This window comes from Conger conger, chromosome 8 (assembly GCF_963514075.1).
Source record: "Conger conger chromosome 8, fConCon1.1, whole genome shotgun sequence".
Classification (NCBI taxonomy): Eukaryota; Metazoa; Chordata; class Actinopteri; order Anguilliformes; family Congridae; genus Conger; species Conger conger.
Genome location: NC_083767.1, coordinates 5,994,504 through 6,008,727, shown reverse-complemented (window position 1 = coordinate 6,008,727; position 14,224 = coordinate 5,994,504). Strand labels below are relative to the sequence as shown.

The following is a 14,224-nucleotide window of genomic DNA, read 5'->3' as shown; positions in this document are numbered from 1 at the left end:
CGAACTTGGCCCAGAAATAAACGACAGAGAAGTGTCAAAGCAAAGAACATTCTTCAGGGTTTGGATTCCAGGAGGAAGTTGGACAGTCTGACATGTATGATTATTCCGTGATCAGTGTTAAACTGTGATCATCATTGGTTTTATTTATATAGCGCTTTTTACGGAGGACTGTAAAGACGCTTTAGAGAGTAGCAGAGGAGCGGACCCCAGAGTTGATGGAAATGACACGGACAGCACCGTGCAGGCCGGGCCGGGTCAGTGTGGTTCTGTGTTCTCCCCTCCCTCTCACTTGATCCTCTGCCGGCGTTAGAAACCGCAAAAAGAATCGCGGCGGTTAAGAGCGCTGAAAAGTTTGTGCACCGGAGTCAAAGGGGGCTTTACAAAACCTCTTTGAACACGCAGATGATTCCGGAAGGAACGTCCCGTTCAGAAGACGGCGCGATGATGTCATCAGTCAGCGCCGCGCGCGCGTGTGGGGGTGGAGGCCTCTCGGGTTGGGCGGTGGGGAGCGTCTCCGTGTCCGCGCCCCGCGGCGTTCTGGCTTGGGCGCGCGGCTGGACGGACGCCAGCGCGGCGTCTCCGTCGTGACGCCCGGACTCGGGAAAGAAGCGGAGCTGTCCCTCCTCCGTTTATTTGTTTATTTATTTTGGCTCCTGCTCCCTCTCTCTGCTGTCATCCCTCCCCCGGCTGGGCGCTGCCGGGTGGAGGCTGGCCACCTGTTCCTCCGGGGGGAGAGCCTGGAAGCACAGGAGCCCCACACACTGTCGCAGCCAGGAGGCTGTGTAATCCCCCCTGCTGAGAGGCACAAATACGGATGACAAATGTCTGAAAAATATTCTTTTTTGTACTTCACTTTTTATTTTTCTTTGATGTGGGGGTTAATCCAGCGCAGAAACAGGCATGTAACAAACCCCCCCCCCCCCATAAAGTGCTCAGTGCAGTGAGTGTATATATAAACAGAAATATGTTCAAATATTTGCCCACATTTCTTAAAAATATTAAAAACATACATAAAAAGAAAAATGTCAGTGTCATACTGTGTGCATGTGTGCCATCTTGTGTTGAGGATCTCCAGAAGCACACGAGAGAGCGCTAATGAGTGTGAAACTGTGATGAAGTGAGCATTAACTTTGTGTTTCTGAATTTTAAGTTTGAGTTCATCCAAGGTCTCATCTGGTAATTCCAACAATTCCACAATAACAGTTCCGAAGCGGCAAGGTCTGACAAGTGTCACATTGGAATAAAGCTAATTATATATTTGAAAAACAATCATATTTCTATTGCAGCAGGCGCTATTATTTTGAAAGCGTATTGTGGTGGTGCAGGCAAATAAATCTGATTGGACGTTAGAGATATGAGCGGTGATGTTAGGGCGTTGGGGCGGGTGACGGATAGCAGTATAAGTACGTTGCCGTGCATTCTCGCTCAGCCAAGTCCATCCTCCCTATGCACTGCGATGCAGACTGACTGCTCCACGAACACACACTGTGTGTTAGACGCATCGCACAAATGTGCCCGTCTGATACACTCTCCACCGGCTGCTGGGTCCCTCTCTCTCCCTCTCTCTCCCAGCGTAGGGGCAGATGTGTACCCATAATGCACCACTGTGGCATAGTGGCCGTGGTGTACCCATAATGCACAGCTATAGGTGGTTTACCCATAATGCTCGTCTCTCCCTGCGTGGTGGCAGTGGTGTACCCATAATGCACCACTGCAGCACAGCGGCGGTGGTGTACCCATAATGCACAGCTCTTGCCCGCCGGCCCCGCGTTGCTCATGTGAGACTGGTGTCCTTTTCGGAGGCAGATGTGAGTGATGCACCCTGTCAGCACCAGAGTCCATCAGTGGTGACAGAGAGGTGCATCGATCGCTCGGGACAGCTGCTCACCACTAATGCATTAAACCCCCCCTATCCCCCCCCCCACTCTGCCAACACCGCCACCTTCCCCTCCGATAAGGCCTTCACCCCCCCTCCTCCCCTCCCCGTGTCCAGCACGCTCTGACAGCCTGCAGTCTGCACAAATTCACACACAAACTCCGGAGGAAGAGGATGCTTCCAGTCCGGCCGGGCCGACGGATCCTAGCTGAATTGATTGGCGCGTCAGCGGGGGAAAAACCGAAAGGAAATGGTGGCTCGCGATGGAAACCTTGAAATTTGTGTGTTTATATTTTTTTTAACCCAGAATACCTGCGCCTATTTTTGCCCAGAGAAACGGTCCCTGCAGTAAAACGTTCAGCGTTCCGTCAACCTTGATCTCCGCAAGATCAGTACGAGCGAGAAAAAATATATATGCTATAGCTAACCTCAATTTCAGCACGTCGCAGAAATGTTCCGGAATGTTCCGATGTTCTGTGAGATCGCTTGCATTTCATTCTGGCCTCTGCCCTGCTGACGTGTGGAAACACCAACCAAATAAATGTCACTTTTTCATTCTGTGCTCAACACTTTGATGGAACTCGTTTGAAAATGTTAGGAAAAAAAAGTTTTTTAATTCCTAATTCATAGTTATTATTTCACCGTTGGTGGTGTCGGGGGTTCTGCAGTAGATGTAAAATGTTCGATGTCCGCCACATCTTTGGTAGCGGGTCATTAATAACACGCTGTGCGTTCCCAGAGATGCCGCTCTGACCTTTTGAGTGGGCGCTATGGCGATGTCAGGGTAAACAATTGGAAATATGCTAAACACTTCACCAAAACAAATTAGAGGATTCCGCTTCTAGATTATTCCTTAAGAGGCAATATGTCAAAAAATAATGTGGAACCAAAACCGGGAAAAGCTGAAAAGGAAACTAATTGGAATGCTTTAATCTTTTAGCCAGGAGCTTTACCTATAATGGTTATAATCTACAATATTTAATATGTTTGGAGGAAAGCACTTAGCAGTAATTTGTCTTCCTCGATGTCTTGAGGGGATGTGATAAAAACCGAAACTGAAAAAAAAAAAGAATAAATAATAAATTACCCGGTTTGTTGTTGTTCGCGACTCGTTAAAGAGAGAGTGCGGCAATTTCGGAAATGAGAAGATTTTCCTTGTCCCTATTGCCAATTAATTCAGCCACAGACATTTTTAATTTGGGAGATTTTATTAAAATACCACGGCGATGTTAGGCATTCGCGTCTTGTAAACCGTTTTTTCACAGAAGCTGCATGCGTGGCTGTATTAACATCTCACACCATCACACAGCTGTGATTGTGCTCAGGCTAACGGGAGTCTTAGCCTTGCTGGACCAGGAGCTGAACGTTGGATGTATTATTTATGTCATTCAGATATCGTATCAGACCTTATATTATTTAATCAATGGGAGGGCATTTATATACGGCCCATGTTTGTGATGTTTCAACGTCAAACAATGTCTTCCTCAGTCTCCCCTATTCATATTAAGTATTAAGTAACAAACAATGCTGCGATTGGCTGAAAGCTTTGATTGTGTGTGAACCGGTGAAGTGTACTTTTGCTGAGTGAAATTGATGAGTCACTGTTGATGATATTGTGTTAACTTCACCAATTTTGGGTTTGAGGAAGCCTCTCGTTTCCACTGCCTGCCCAGACAGGGTGTGAATACCTTTTAAAGTTTATTCTAGGAGAAAAAGTTTCACCCCTCTATTGATTTTTGTTGTAGCCTTGCAAGGTACACTGGAGAGAATTGGTCAAAAACGGAAAACAGGGGACTGAACAAGGAAGTGTAAGACCCATTAGTGCTCCTTTTGGTCTGGCTAGCACCTCGGGCTGTTCCTCTCTGTCACGTGCTCTTCCTTTTATCCGGGGACGTCAGGGGTGGAAGATCTTCAGGCTCAGAATGGGGCAGCCTGTAGCCTAGTGGCCTAGGGGCGACATGGCTCAGGCAGTAAGAGCAGTCGTCTGGCAGTCGGAGGGTTGCCGGTTCGATCCCCCGCCCGGGCTGTGTCGGAGTGTCCCTGAGCAAGACGCTTAACTCCCAAATGCTCCTGATGAGCTGGTTGGGGCCTTGCATGGCAGCCAATCGCCGTCGGTGTGTGAGTGTGTGTTTGAATGGGTGAATGGAGAAGCATCAATTGTACAGCGCTTTGGATAAAGGTGCTATATAAATGCCTGCCATTTACCATTTAAGGAGCATGACTGGGACCCGGAAGGTTGGTGGTGCAAGCCCCAGTGTAGCCATGATAAGATCTGCACAGCTGTTGGGCCCTTGAGTAAGGCCCTTAACCCCACTTTGCTCCAGGGGATTGTCCTCTGCTTAATCTAATCGACTGTTAGTCGATTTGGTTAAACAAAATTATTTTTAAATTATAATGGGTTGTATGGCTGGATATAGGCGGAAGTTTCCGGAACTGAAAGGACGGCTGTTGAGTCTTAGTAGAGGAGCCTATCCCCCTGGGACACTGGCCAACGCTCCCGCATTGCCACTTCAAGCCTAACAGAGCAAATGCACCGAAAAGAGCCTGAATGTTGTCGTTCTCAGTCAAATGAAGAGGCAGTAAAGCGTTAGAGACTACCGTTGGGAAAATTACTCAAGAAAAGGACAATGATCTAGTGAAGCGCACAGTTTCACTTTCAGGAGATTTCAAAATACCTTTTAACCTCGGAAGATGCATCCTTCGAGTGCAAGGATGCAATTAAGGCCGTTTTTTTGAGAAATTGAAGCTTTATGGCTACAGCTGCGTTCGATACGTGCCGTGTCCCAGGTCTCTGTTTTTTAACAGGCTTCTTCTCTTCAGGGCTGAGAATCCAAACCCCCCAGAGATCAACAGCTTCCCGATCCTCCAGGACGGCAATTATCACTTCTCCTCTTCGCCAAATTTCAACCTTCCTTCTCACCGCCTTCACTTCAGTCCGTTTGTTCTAAATTTAGAGGAGAGGAGGAGAAACAATTGAAGGAGAACCCCCCGACAAAACTTTGCTCGGATTAACGTCAGACGGACGTCGTCGCGGCCGTGCTATTTTCGAGGACGCAGATGTTGAGGTTGCGGTGGGTAATCGGCGGAGTTAATGGGGAGGGTGGCCGGAGCAGCTGTCTGGCTGTCTGTAGCCCTCCGCCATGTGCGCGGTGTCGCGCGCTGTCTGGGCAGGGCGGCAGGGCACGCGTCCGATTGGCCGAGGCGAACGCCGCCGTAAAAACCTCGGGCCAGACGAACGGCGTTCTTTGACATTTTATGTAGCGACGGTCTCTCTGGGGTCCTGTGACTTCTGTTGCCCTTTCGCAAGGTTAGATCCGTATTGTTAGTGCGTTTCTGAGCGAAATAAGTTATTGCCGTATATTGCAATATATTCACATGAGATGGAGTACACAGATAAGAGAAGGACTAAGGCGGCAGACTTCCTACTTGCCTGTATCGTAGAGTGACTTTTTCTGTCCAGGGATGAAATTTCTAACAAGAGAAAAAGGTCAGCTAATAAAGACTATCCTTCCTTGTCTCTCGATCATTTCCACCATGTTTAAAAATAATTCAGAAAGCTCTGGCAGGTGCCAATGTAGCTGTGATCCTGGTTCAAAGGTGGATTAATAAACTTCCCATAAGATTATTAAGCAGATATGAGCAGATATTAATATGAAAGACAATTCCGTGAGGGCGATGCTTTGGCATGGTATCCCAGAATCCTTATCTGCCGTGTTATGAGGCTAGAACCCTGACCTCCAGTTTCAGAATAACCCTATTAGTATTCCCACATAATGGCTGCCATTGTGTGCAGCCACATGGCCTTTCTCTGCCGGCTGTTATTGCCCCTCCCCGCTCACGCGTGGGTTACAAAGCCCTATCAGGCTCGGGAAGAGGTTCAGTCTTCACTCTTGAGTCTGACTTCAATGGGAGTGTTCATTATCGGGAGGCAAAAAAAAGACTAATGTCCTTTCAGTTCCGATCATCTGCTCTGTTGAGGCTTTGATCATGTACTGCGGTGCTAACTAACTGAGAGAGAGAGAGAGAGAGAGAGAGAGAGAGAGAGAGAGATGAGAGGCTATGACCATGTCACACTGTACTGAGAGAGAGAGAGAGAGGCTATGACCATGTCACACTACTAAGAGAGAGAGAGAGGCTATGACCATGTAGTACTATACTGAGAGAGAGAGAGAGAGAGAGAGAGAGAGAGGCTATGACCATGTTACACTGTACTAAGAGAGAGAGAGAGAGGCTATGACCATGTCACACTACTAAGAGAGAGAGAGAGGCTATGACCATGTAGTACTGTACTAAGAGAGAGAGGCTATGACCATGTCACACTGTACTAAGAGAGAGAGGAGAGGCTATGACCATGTCACACTGTACTAAGAGAGAGAGGCTATGACCATGTCACACTGTACTAAGAGAGAGAGGCTATGACCATCTCTCACTGTACTAAGAGAGAGAGGCTATGACCATGTCTCACTGTACTAAGTGAGAGAGACTATGACCATGTCACACTGTACTAAGAGAGAGAGAGGCTATGACCATGTCTTACTGTACTAAGTGAGAGAGGCTATGACCATGTCACACTGTACTAAGAGAGAGAGAGGCTATGACCATGTCACACTGTACTAAGTGAGAGAGGCTATGACCATGTCACACTGTACTAAGAGAGAGAGGCTATGACCATGTCTCACTGTACTAAGAGAGAGAGAGTCTATGACCATGTAGTACTGTACTAAGAGAGACATGTTTTGACCATGTTGCATTGTACTGAGTGTGGGTGGCTTTGACCACGTAGTACTGTGCTAACAAAGTCTCACACTGAGCAAAGGACCCTTATCTAGGAAAATATATTTGAAAAAGCCCTTTGTGTGTACGTTCGGATTATTTTTTTCTCCATCCTTCTTTCTTTCTTCTGTTTGTCTTAGAACAGGCTGAAAAATAAAGTGTGTTGGAACTGATTGAGTTCTTAGTGTTAAACTGTCCGCACTGCCTATTTGCAGGCAATTATGAACGGTTTCTCGCCCGCATCAATAATGGACAGCGCCGGCGTTAAAAGAGACGTCTAATTGCGCTAGTTAAAAGGGAAGAGGCGTGGAGCAGACAGCCGGACCGCGGCCTGTGGCGGCCATGTTGTGAATGCTAATGCCGAGATATGAGGGTTGAGCCGCTTTGGTGGGCCTTTCCCATGGGTGTCCTAAAATGGCGGGGAATTCGCAGAGGCCCCAGTAAAAGTTAATGAAGCACCCTCGGTCTCTTCAGAGGGTAACGGACGTCTCTCAAGGGCAGGGGAGGGGCGGCGTTTCGGAGCGACGGGCCTTGTCTTTGGCAGGATTGGTTGGAGCCGCTTGTTAACAGATTGTGTTCCTCTGGTCAGGTGGGTGGAATGTGGGGAAACCTGACTGAGTTTAGCTCCACCTATCCACCTGTCATGTGATCTACGGATTGCAGGTCTGGCCAATCAGTAGCACTAATTATCCGTGCCAAAAGAAAACTCAGTTTAGATAGGAAGCCCTTAATTTGGTTAATTAATGCAGTGGGTTGACACAGTCAACTCGCGTCACCTGGTTTCCTGGGGCTGAAAACCCTGACCCTCTAATCCAAATCCAGCCCTGGTTTTCTTTTCTCCCGGGTAATTCAGTGCTACTGATTGGCCAGTCTGTCTTCACACCTGACTCCCAGGTAAAGGGAGGGTGGAAAACCAGCAGTTCTCAGCCCTCGACATCTGTGTGTTCCTGATCCTTGGAAATACACTGTAGCTCTCCTGGGTGGCCTGCAATGAATTATGGGTACTATAGTTTGTTGTGTGAGGCATCTGCATTATGCAAAACACTGCTGTCAAAAGGACAAATCGGTTATTCGATTAATCTTTCATTGGCTGATGCGTTTACTGGCTCTTTTAATCAGCGATATTGCTTTATAAACTTAAAAAAGAAAAGATGTCAGAATGGTTTATGCATACTCTTATGTTATGTGATATAACACGTTTAGGCAGAGAGGTGGTCTTTGCGGAGAGTGCACTAATCATTAGATGAAGGGGAAGAATGCAGCCAAAATGAAGATGTGGATGTTGGCTTGCTTTTCCTTCACTTCAGGGCACTGTTAAAGGATGACGGAGCCTTAGGCCATTAATAAAGCTGTCTGTTTGGCATATCCCTTCATGGATTTACAGTGAAAAGCAGTCCTGAAAATAGATTCATTCTTTCATTCGTTTGTTTATTCATTCATTCTTTCTTCCCTTTCTTCCTTCTCCTCAGGATTCTTCCCCAACAGCTCAAAGAGCTGTGAAGCGTTCCTCCGTCACAAGATGACCCTGATCTCCCCGTCCATCCTGAAGAAGTACGGCATCCCCTTCGACAGGGTAGGGTACCTCTGCGGCAGGGTCCAGTGCCCTTAGCCCCTCTGGGATCCACCGAGCTCTGGAACTGCGGCCAGCAGCTGCTCTTGTGGAACTAATTGTACATGGTGTTAGGAGCACAGGGGACGTTCTGTAGGTGTGCACCACGCAGGGCTCCCATTGGCCCAGAGTCCAGAAGAGCGTGCTTAGTCCACCAAGCCGCAGATCCAGACCGTTCTAGAAATGACAAACGGCACTGACACCCGTTTCCTCTCCCACCTCTCCTCCTCTCCCCCTCTCCTCCTCTCCTCTCTCCTCCTCTCCTCCTCTCCCTCCTCTCCTCTCCTCTCTCCTCCTCTCCCCCCTCTCCCCCCTCTCCTCTCCTCTCTCCTCCTCTCCTCCTCTCCCCCCTCTCCTCTCGTCTCTCCTCCTCTCCTATTTTCTCTTCTTCAGTTTGCTTTAGCGGAATTTAGGAGCGGTCTCAAGCGTGTGGTGTGTGTGTTTTGGAGAATGTGGTACACACACACACACACACACACACACACACACACACCTGCCACCTGCAGCTGTCCGTTACTGCGGTGGTTTACAGACTGGCATGCAATTAGACGCCCTCCTCGCGCACTGCGACGCTCGGCTAATGAATTTCATCAGCCATTGATCAAAGTCACAATCGCACCGCAGCCCAAAATTACCCAATTAACTTTCCTCTTTTTTTCACCAACGTGCGTCTATTTTCAGCCACATTTCCCCTCTTTGTGTAAGTCCCTGTGAGTAAATCCGTAAACTGTCAGTACCTGTGGGAGCAAATGTACGCCACGATGAAAAATTCTGTTTTATGTGGTGTTTTTTTTTTTAGACAGCCTAGTTAGTTATACATTGCACGGGAGAATAAGAGTTTCCTAACACAGTTTGACGTAATGTACAGTACAGAGCCCTCCAAAATGATTCACACCCTCAGTAATGAGGCACACAGAAGGTTATATAATATAAGCTGTACAGGTTATGAGCTGTATTGTGTGCTCAGGAATGGGAATGTTATATTCTTTTATACGAACACAATCACTCAGAGAGAAAAAGGATTTTGTTCAAACAGCCTTCTTTGCCCGTCTTTCTGAAGCGTGTGAATAATTTCAGAGGGCGCCGCACGCTGAACAGAGTCGCTGGCCAGCCAGTCTTTCTACATAACAAATCGATGGCTGTGTCGATGCGTGGCGTGAGAGACCATGATGCATCAGTGGTTAGGACGCGGATGATGTACAGACCCACGACCCTGTGGCCAATCAGCCCTGCTGCTCCAGAGACGCTGGGAGAGACAGTGCCTCATATCCCGGGCGACTGCCCCTGCGTTATGTTGCGTTTCGAGGCGTTGTGGGTACAGGCGTCTGGTAATGTAATGTGAAACAGCGTAATGTATGGCCCTGTCTCTGCGGATCAGGCTACAGACGGACTCTACGCGGTGTGATAGACATGCAATCGGTCTCCGTGGTCGCTGGAGGGTGACATCGCCGACGCGGACGCCTTTTACTGCCTCCTACACGCCTGTCTGCAGGGGCTCGTTGGCCGTGAAATACGCCGCGGGCGGGGCAGATTAAATCCCCATAACTGCGCCGAGCTACGGTGGAAGTGCCCGAATGAATGATGCATGAGCCTGTTCAACTCTCCGTATCAATTCAACCGTCCGTTTTTAACCGAAAACAACAGTAAACACTGACAGGTTAACAGTGACGGGTCTGTACCCCCGCCCCTTTCAGATGAACTTCAGTTCGCCATGGTTACATTTTCGAATGAACAGTCCGGTTTCAACGGAGAACAATAGTGACAGGTCTGTCGCCCCGCCCCTTTTTAGATGAGCTTCAGTTTACCGTGGATACGGTTGCCGGGCCTGTCTGTCTGAATCTGTCCTGCCTGGTTAAGACAGGCCTCAGACCGGCCTGAGGAGATGAGGCGGAAAACGCGGATCTTTGAAAGACCGGTCCTGCGTGTCTCGTCAGAAAGTGCTACACAGAAGCGGTGCAGTGGTTAGCACTGCTGTTTGTGTGTGTTTGTGTGTGTTTGTGTGTGTTTGCGGGTGTTTGTGTGTGTTTGTGTGTGTTTGTGTGTGTTTGCGTGTGTTTGTGTGTGTTTGTGTGTGTTTGCGGGTGTTTGCGGGTGTTTGTGTGTGTTTCCGGGTGTTTGCGTGTGTTTGTGTGTTCTCCCCGTGTTCGTGTGGGTCTCCTCTCTGGGTGCTCTGGTTTCTTCCCACACCCAGAACGTGTATCCCAGGGACTACAGATGAAAACTAGCCTCCCTGGCTAACTGGTGCATTTACGTGAATGTTATTAATGTGCGCTGTCCCTGTCAAATAAAAAATCAAAAGGCACTCTGGTGCCGGTATTACAAAGCAGGATTACTGAGTTAATTGGATAACTGCACTAAGCAAAACCTTGCAAATCTGGAGTATGGACTACAGTATAAAGAGCTGTTCCGGGTTTTATCCAGCTAACTCAGTAATCCTGTTCTGTGAAACAGGGCCCAGTTATCCAGCTAACTCAGTAATCCTGCTTTGTGAAACTCCTCTCCAGTCTCCCCGGGTCCTGGGAGAAGTGGGGAATCTCGGCAGGACCGTTTCCACAAAACGTCCGTATCTGCCCTCAGAGTGACACGTTCGTCCGAGTGAGTCTGTCACCGGCGTTCTTGAACCCCGGTGATTTATTCAGCCGCCAGACCCGGCCACATGATGAATGAACCGGGTCCTGTCGCCATGGCCACACGAATGTCCTTCATTTGATTTATTTTTTTATTTTTTTATCAGGTTTTTTTTTTTTACGCGTGTATGTAAAATCAAACGACGTTACTCTCAACATGAAATATGCTCTTCTCTCGCACGGTTCATTTTTAACCGGAAACAAGTGAACAGTGACAGCTGCCGCAGATTAACTTCAGTTTGCCACGGAAACGTTTTTCGATACCAGCAGGCCGTTTTTAACATTTTTAAAATGAATGTATGTAAAATGAAATGTGACTCTTTAACATTTTATTAATTTGTTTCTCTCCGCGCTGGGTGTGTGGTGCAGTACCGCCTCGACGAGCGAACGGGTCTCATCTCCGCTGAAGCTCATCTTTATTTTGGACTCATTTTCTTCTTCTTCTTCTTCTTCCTCCTTTCTCATACCCCCGGGCGCTGTGGCTCCTGCTGCTGCGGTTGTGAGGATAATTAAGTGGCGCGTGTGTCTGACGCCGGAGTGGAGTCTCCACGCGTGACTGAGCCCCGTCCGCTCCCCGGTCGCCCCGCGCGTCAGCGCCCGTTAGCCCGCTCGCTGGTGTAGCCTCACTCAGCTGCGCTGGGATACCGCGGGTGACTCCAGAGGGGGGGTGGAGGGGTGGGGGGGTAAGAGGCCCCGCTGATTAAAAGAGAGGAGCAGCTGAGGAGCGCTACCATGCAGAACTCCTTGTTCAAGGGCAGGGCACCTCCTCCTTCCCACCCAAACCGGGCTTTGTTTCCGCCGCCCGTTTCCTGGTCTCGTTGAGAGACGCTGCTCTCTCGTGCCACTGTGGTTGACTCCAGTGTAGACGTTTTAATAGTCAATTAAAAAAAAATTTATTTAAGAAAATGTAGTCGCAGTTTGTGTTTATTTTCTTCATCTAATGTCTCCCCATGTGCCGATTTTGTGTTATATATTGTGTATATTTAAAGTTATAGTGTTATTAGGACAATAGGGTAATCCTTTGTGGACGAATCGGGGACAGACTTCGGCTTCCCTACTGCGTAGACTCCAAATTATACAACATAGCGGCGCTGGTGTAAACTTGACTTCCCGGCTTCAAACCGCCTTTCATATCGTCAGGGGTGATGTAACAGGCACGTGGTCCATATTCTACAGTCTGTGAGTGTTAGCATTTTGCTACCGTTGACTCACACTGAAAGGGCGGCTGAAGCACCTATACTGGAGCCAGCCGCAGTGGCGTTAGTGAGTGCTGGTACTCACCAAGACCAGGAAACCAGCATCAAAAACACAGCCCAGTTTTGGCCGCTTGGATTATCCGCGTGCCGCCTACCCTCCTACTGTAGTCGGGTTCATAACTCGGGGACGGTATGTTACTGGAACAGGGCTTCTGGGATACCGTGTCCTCCACACCCCCCCACTCCCCTGCTGTGTATTCACTTACAATGATCCTTTCATCTTACATCATGAAAGGACGGAAAATGAAGAGGGGAAAACAGAATATTTTTTCATATTTATACTTTGTAGAGTACACGTCGTACTGGGAATTCCCCCAGGTTTGCTGTTGTGTGCGTGTTCAGGATGGAGCGGGCTTCCCGGGGGAAGATTAGGGTGAGGACGTGAGGGCGTTCCTGGTTTTCTTTCCTCCGAGGGGAACTGAACAATTAGTGCTGCTGGTTAGTAGCTACCTGTAATGGGCGGAACCTACGGTGAGCTGTCAATCAGGTACCTGTTTGAGAAAGTTAAATATGGGCCAGATGCTAACAGATGCTAACCGAGGCTGACGGGCGCTAGCTCTGCCTGTTCTTTGGCTGTGTGAAGCCCTGTCCCGTCACTTTCCGGTTTCATCCCTCATGGCTCAGGGTCCTGATTGGGGGGGTCTGGCCGTCTGCTGGGGGGGAGGGGGGCTGTCACTCCGGCCAGTGAGGGGCGGTTGGCTGGTTATCGGCCTTGTGGGTGAGGGATGGGATGGGCACAGGGGCAGGGTGATGGGAGGGGAGGGGTTGTCCACGGTTGGTTAAGATCATCTCAATAACACCTGTCAGAAGTACAGATACAGACCCTTTTGAGACGCATGGATATACATACACAACCATGCATACGCACACACACGCACACAGACACACACACACACGCACACACACACACACACACACACACTGCTCCTAATCCCTCGGTTTGCAGGAACGCCATACCCGTCTTGTTGATATTCACGGAAACAGACTTTTTCCTCGCATAATGTATGGGAACAGATTGCCAAATATTGACTACACAGCACCTTTCTACATGCCTGAATGAGCGATGGTGGGTGACTCCACACCAACCTACCGTGCGCTGCTAAGATCCATCTTTTACCGGCTGCCCCCCTGAGTGTTAGCTGCTGTGTTTGTTTGAGACGTGCTGCGCGGCGTGGTTAGAGGTCGACGTGTCCCTCGTTTCGGCGTAAATCTTCGTCTGCACCGTGGGAAGGTCGTTTCTCGCAGGCCTGCAGACGCGGCAAAGCGCTAACCGGCTAACCGTTAGCCTCACATTGCACATCGCTCTCATAAGGTCACTGCCATGTAGTGGCAATGTTATGACATCGGAAAAGAACGTTCCGGTAACAGTGTGAGAACGTTCTGGCTGCATCGCAGATGGCAAAAATGCTGCCGTCAGTATTGTGGGGCAGGAAGGCGTGAAAAAACGATTACAATAATGATGCTTTCTAAGGTGCCTTCATTTGGGGCGATTTTGAAGGCAGCATTATGTATCCTTCACGGATAGGATATCCCATAAGGCTTTGCAATTAATGTCAGGCTATTTACGTCCGTTAAAATAATGGCGGCTGAAGAGCTCCTCCACAAGTATGAGTAAACGGTGAGCTTGATAATTTGTTTTGGTTCCTTTTTTTGCACTGCATTTACATTTTTTAATACACTGGAATAATGTATTTCATGTATTTAACCTCTTGGCGTCGTCTTAGTTGAACTTGAACTCAGGAGACCCAGGAGGATAGTTTTTTGACATGATACAGGGTCTCAGGAGGGTCACATTTTGAAGCCTCGCTGAGGTTTCCGTGAACCAGCCGGCTGTCCTGCACACAATCACACCTCGTCACGCGTCACGTATAATCACGCTACGTTTCTGCGACGTCTTCCTACCTTCAAAGGGCACCTCTGAAGACGCCCTCGCAGGACAGGGCCTGGTGGAGCAGCGAGCCGGCGGAGGACCGGCCTCGGCTTTGAGACGCTGGCTTTGTGTTCGTCGGGCTGCAAGCTGCTGTCCCCGAGGAACGTCTCGCCCCCCCCCCCTCTGCTGCTCTCTCTCCCATAATCCCCCAGA

At 48.9% G+C, this 14,224-nt stretch overlaps 1 protein-coding gene across 2 annotated transcripts in view; it reads left to right on the top strand.

Moving 5' to 3' along the window:
- Positions 1–14,224, top strand: part of kdm4c (lysine (K)-specific demethylase 4C) — a 145,366-nt gene that overhangs the window by 16,618 nt on the left and 114,524 nt on the right. Inside the window, exon 7 of one of the 2 annotated variants that reach the window (XR_009709390.1) lies at positions 8,119–8,200. Coding sequence is in view for 1 of the 2 variants with exons in the window: in XM_061252461.1 (XP_061108445.1) it covers positions 8,119–8,222 (104 nt within the window). In the remaining variant the exon portion in view is untranslated. Of the gene's footprint in view, positions 1–8,118; positions 8,223–14,224 lie in introns of both variants that reach the window. The other variant, XM_061252461.1, reaches the window with a different exon arrangement.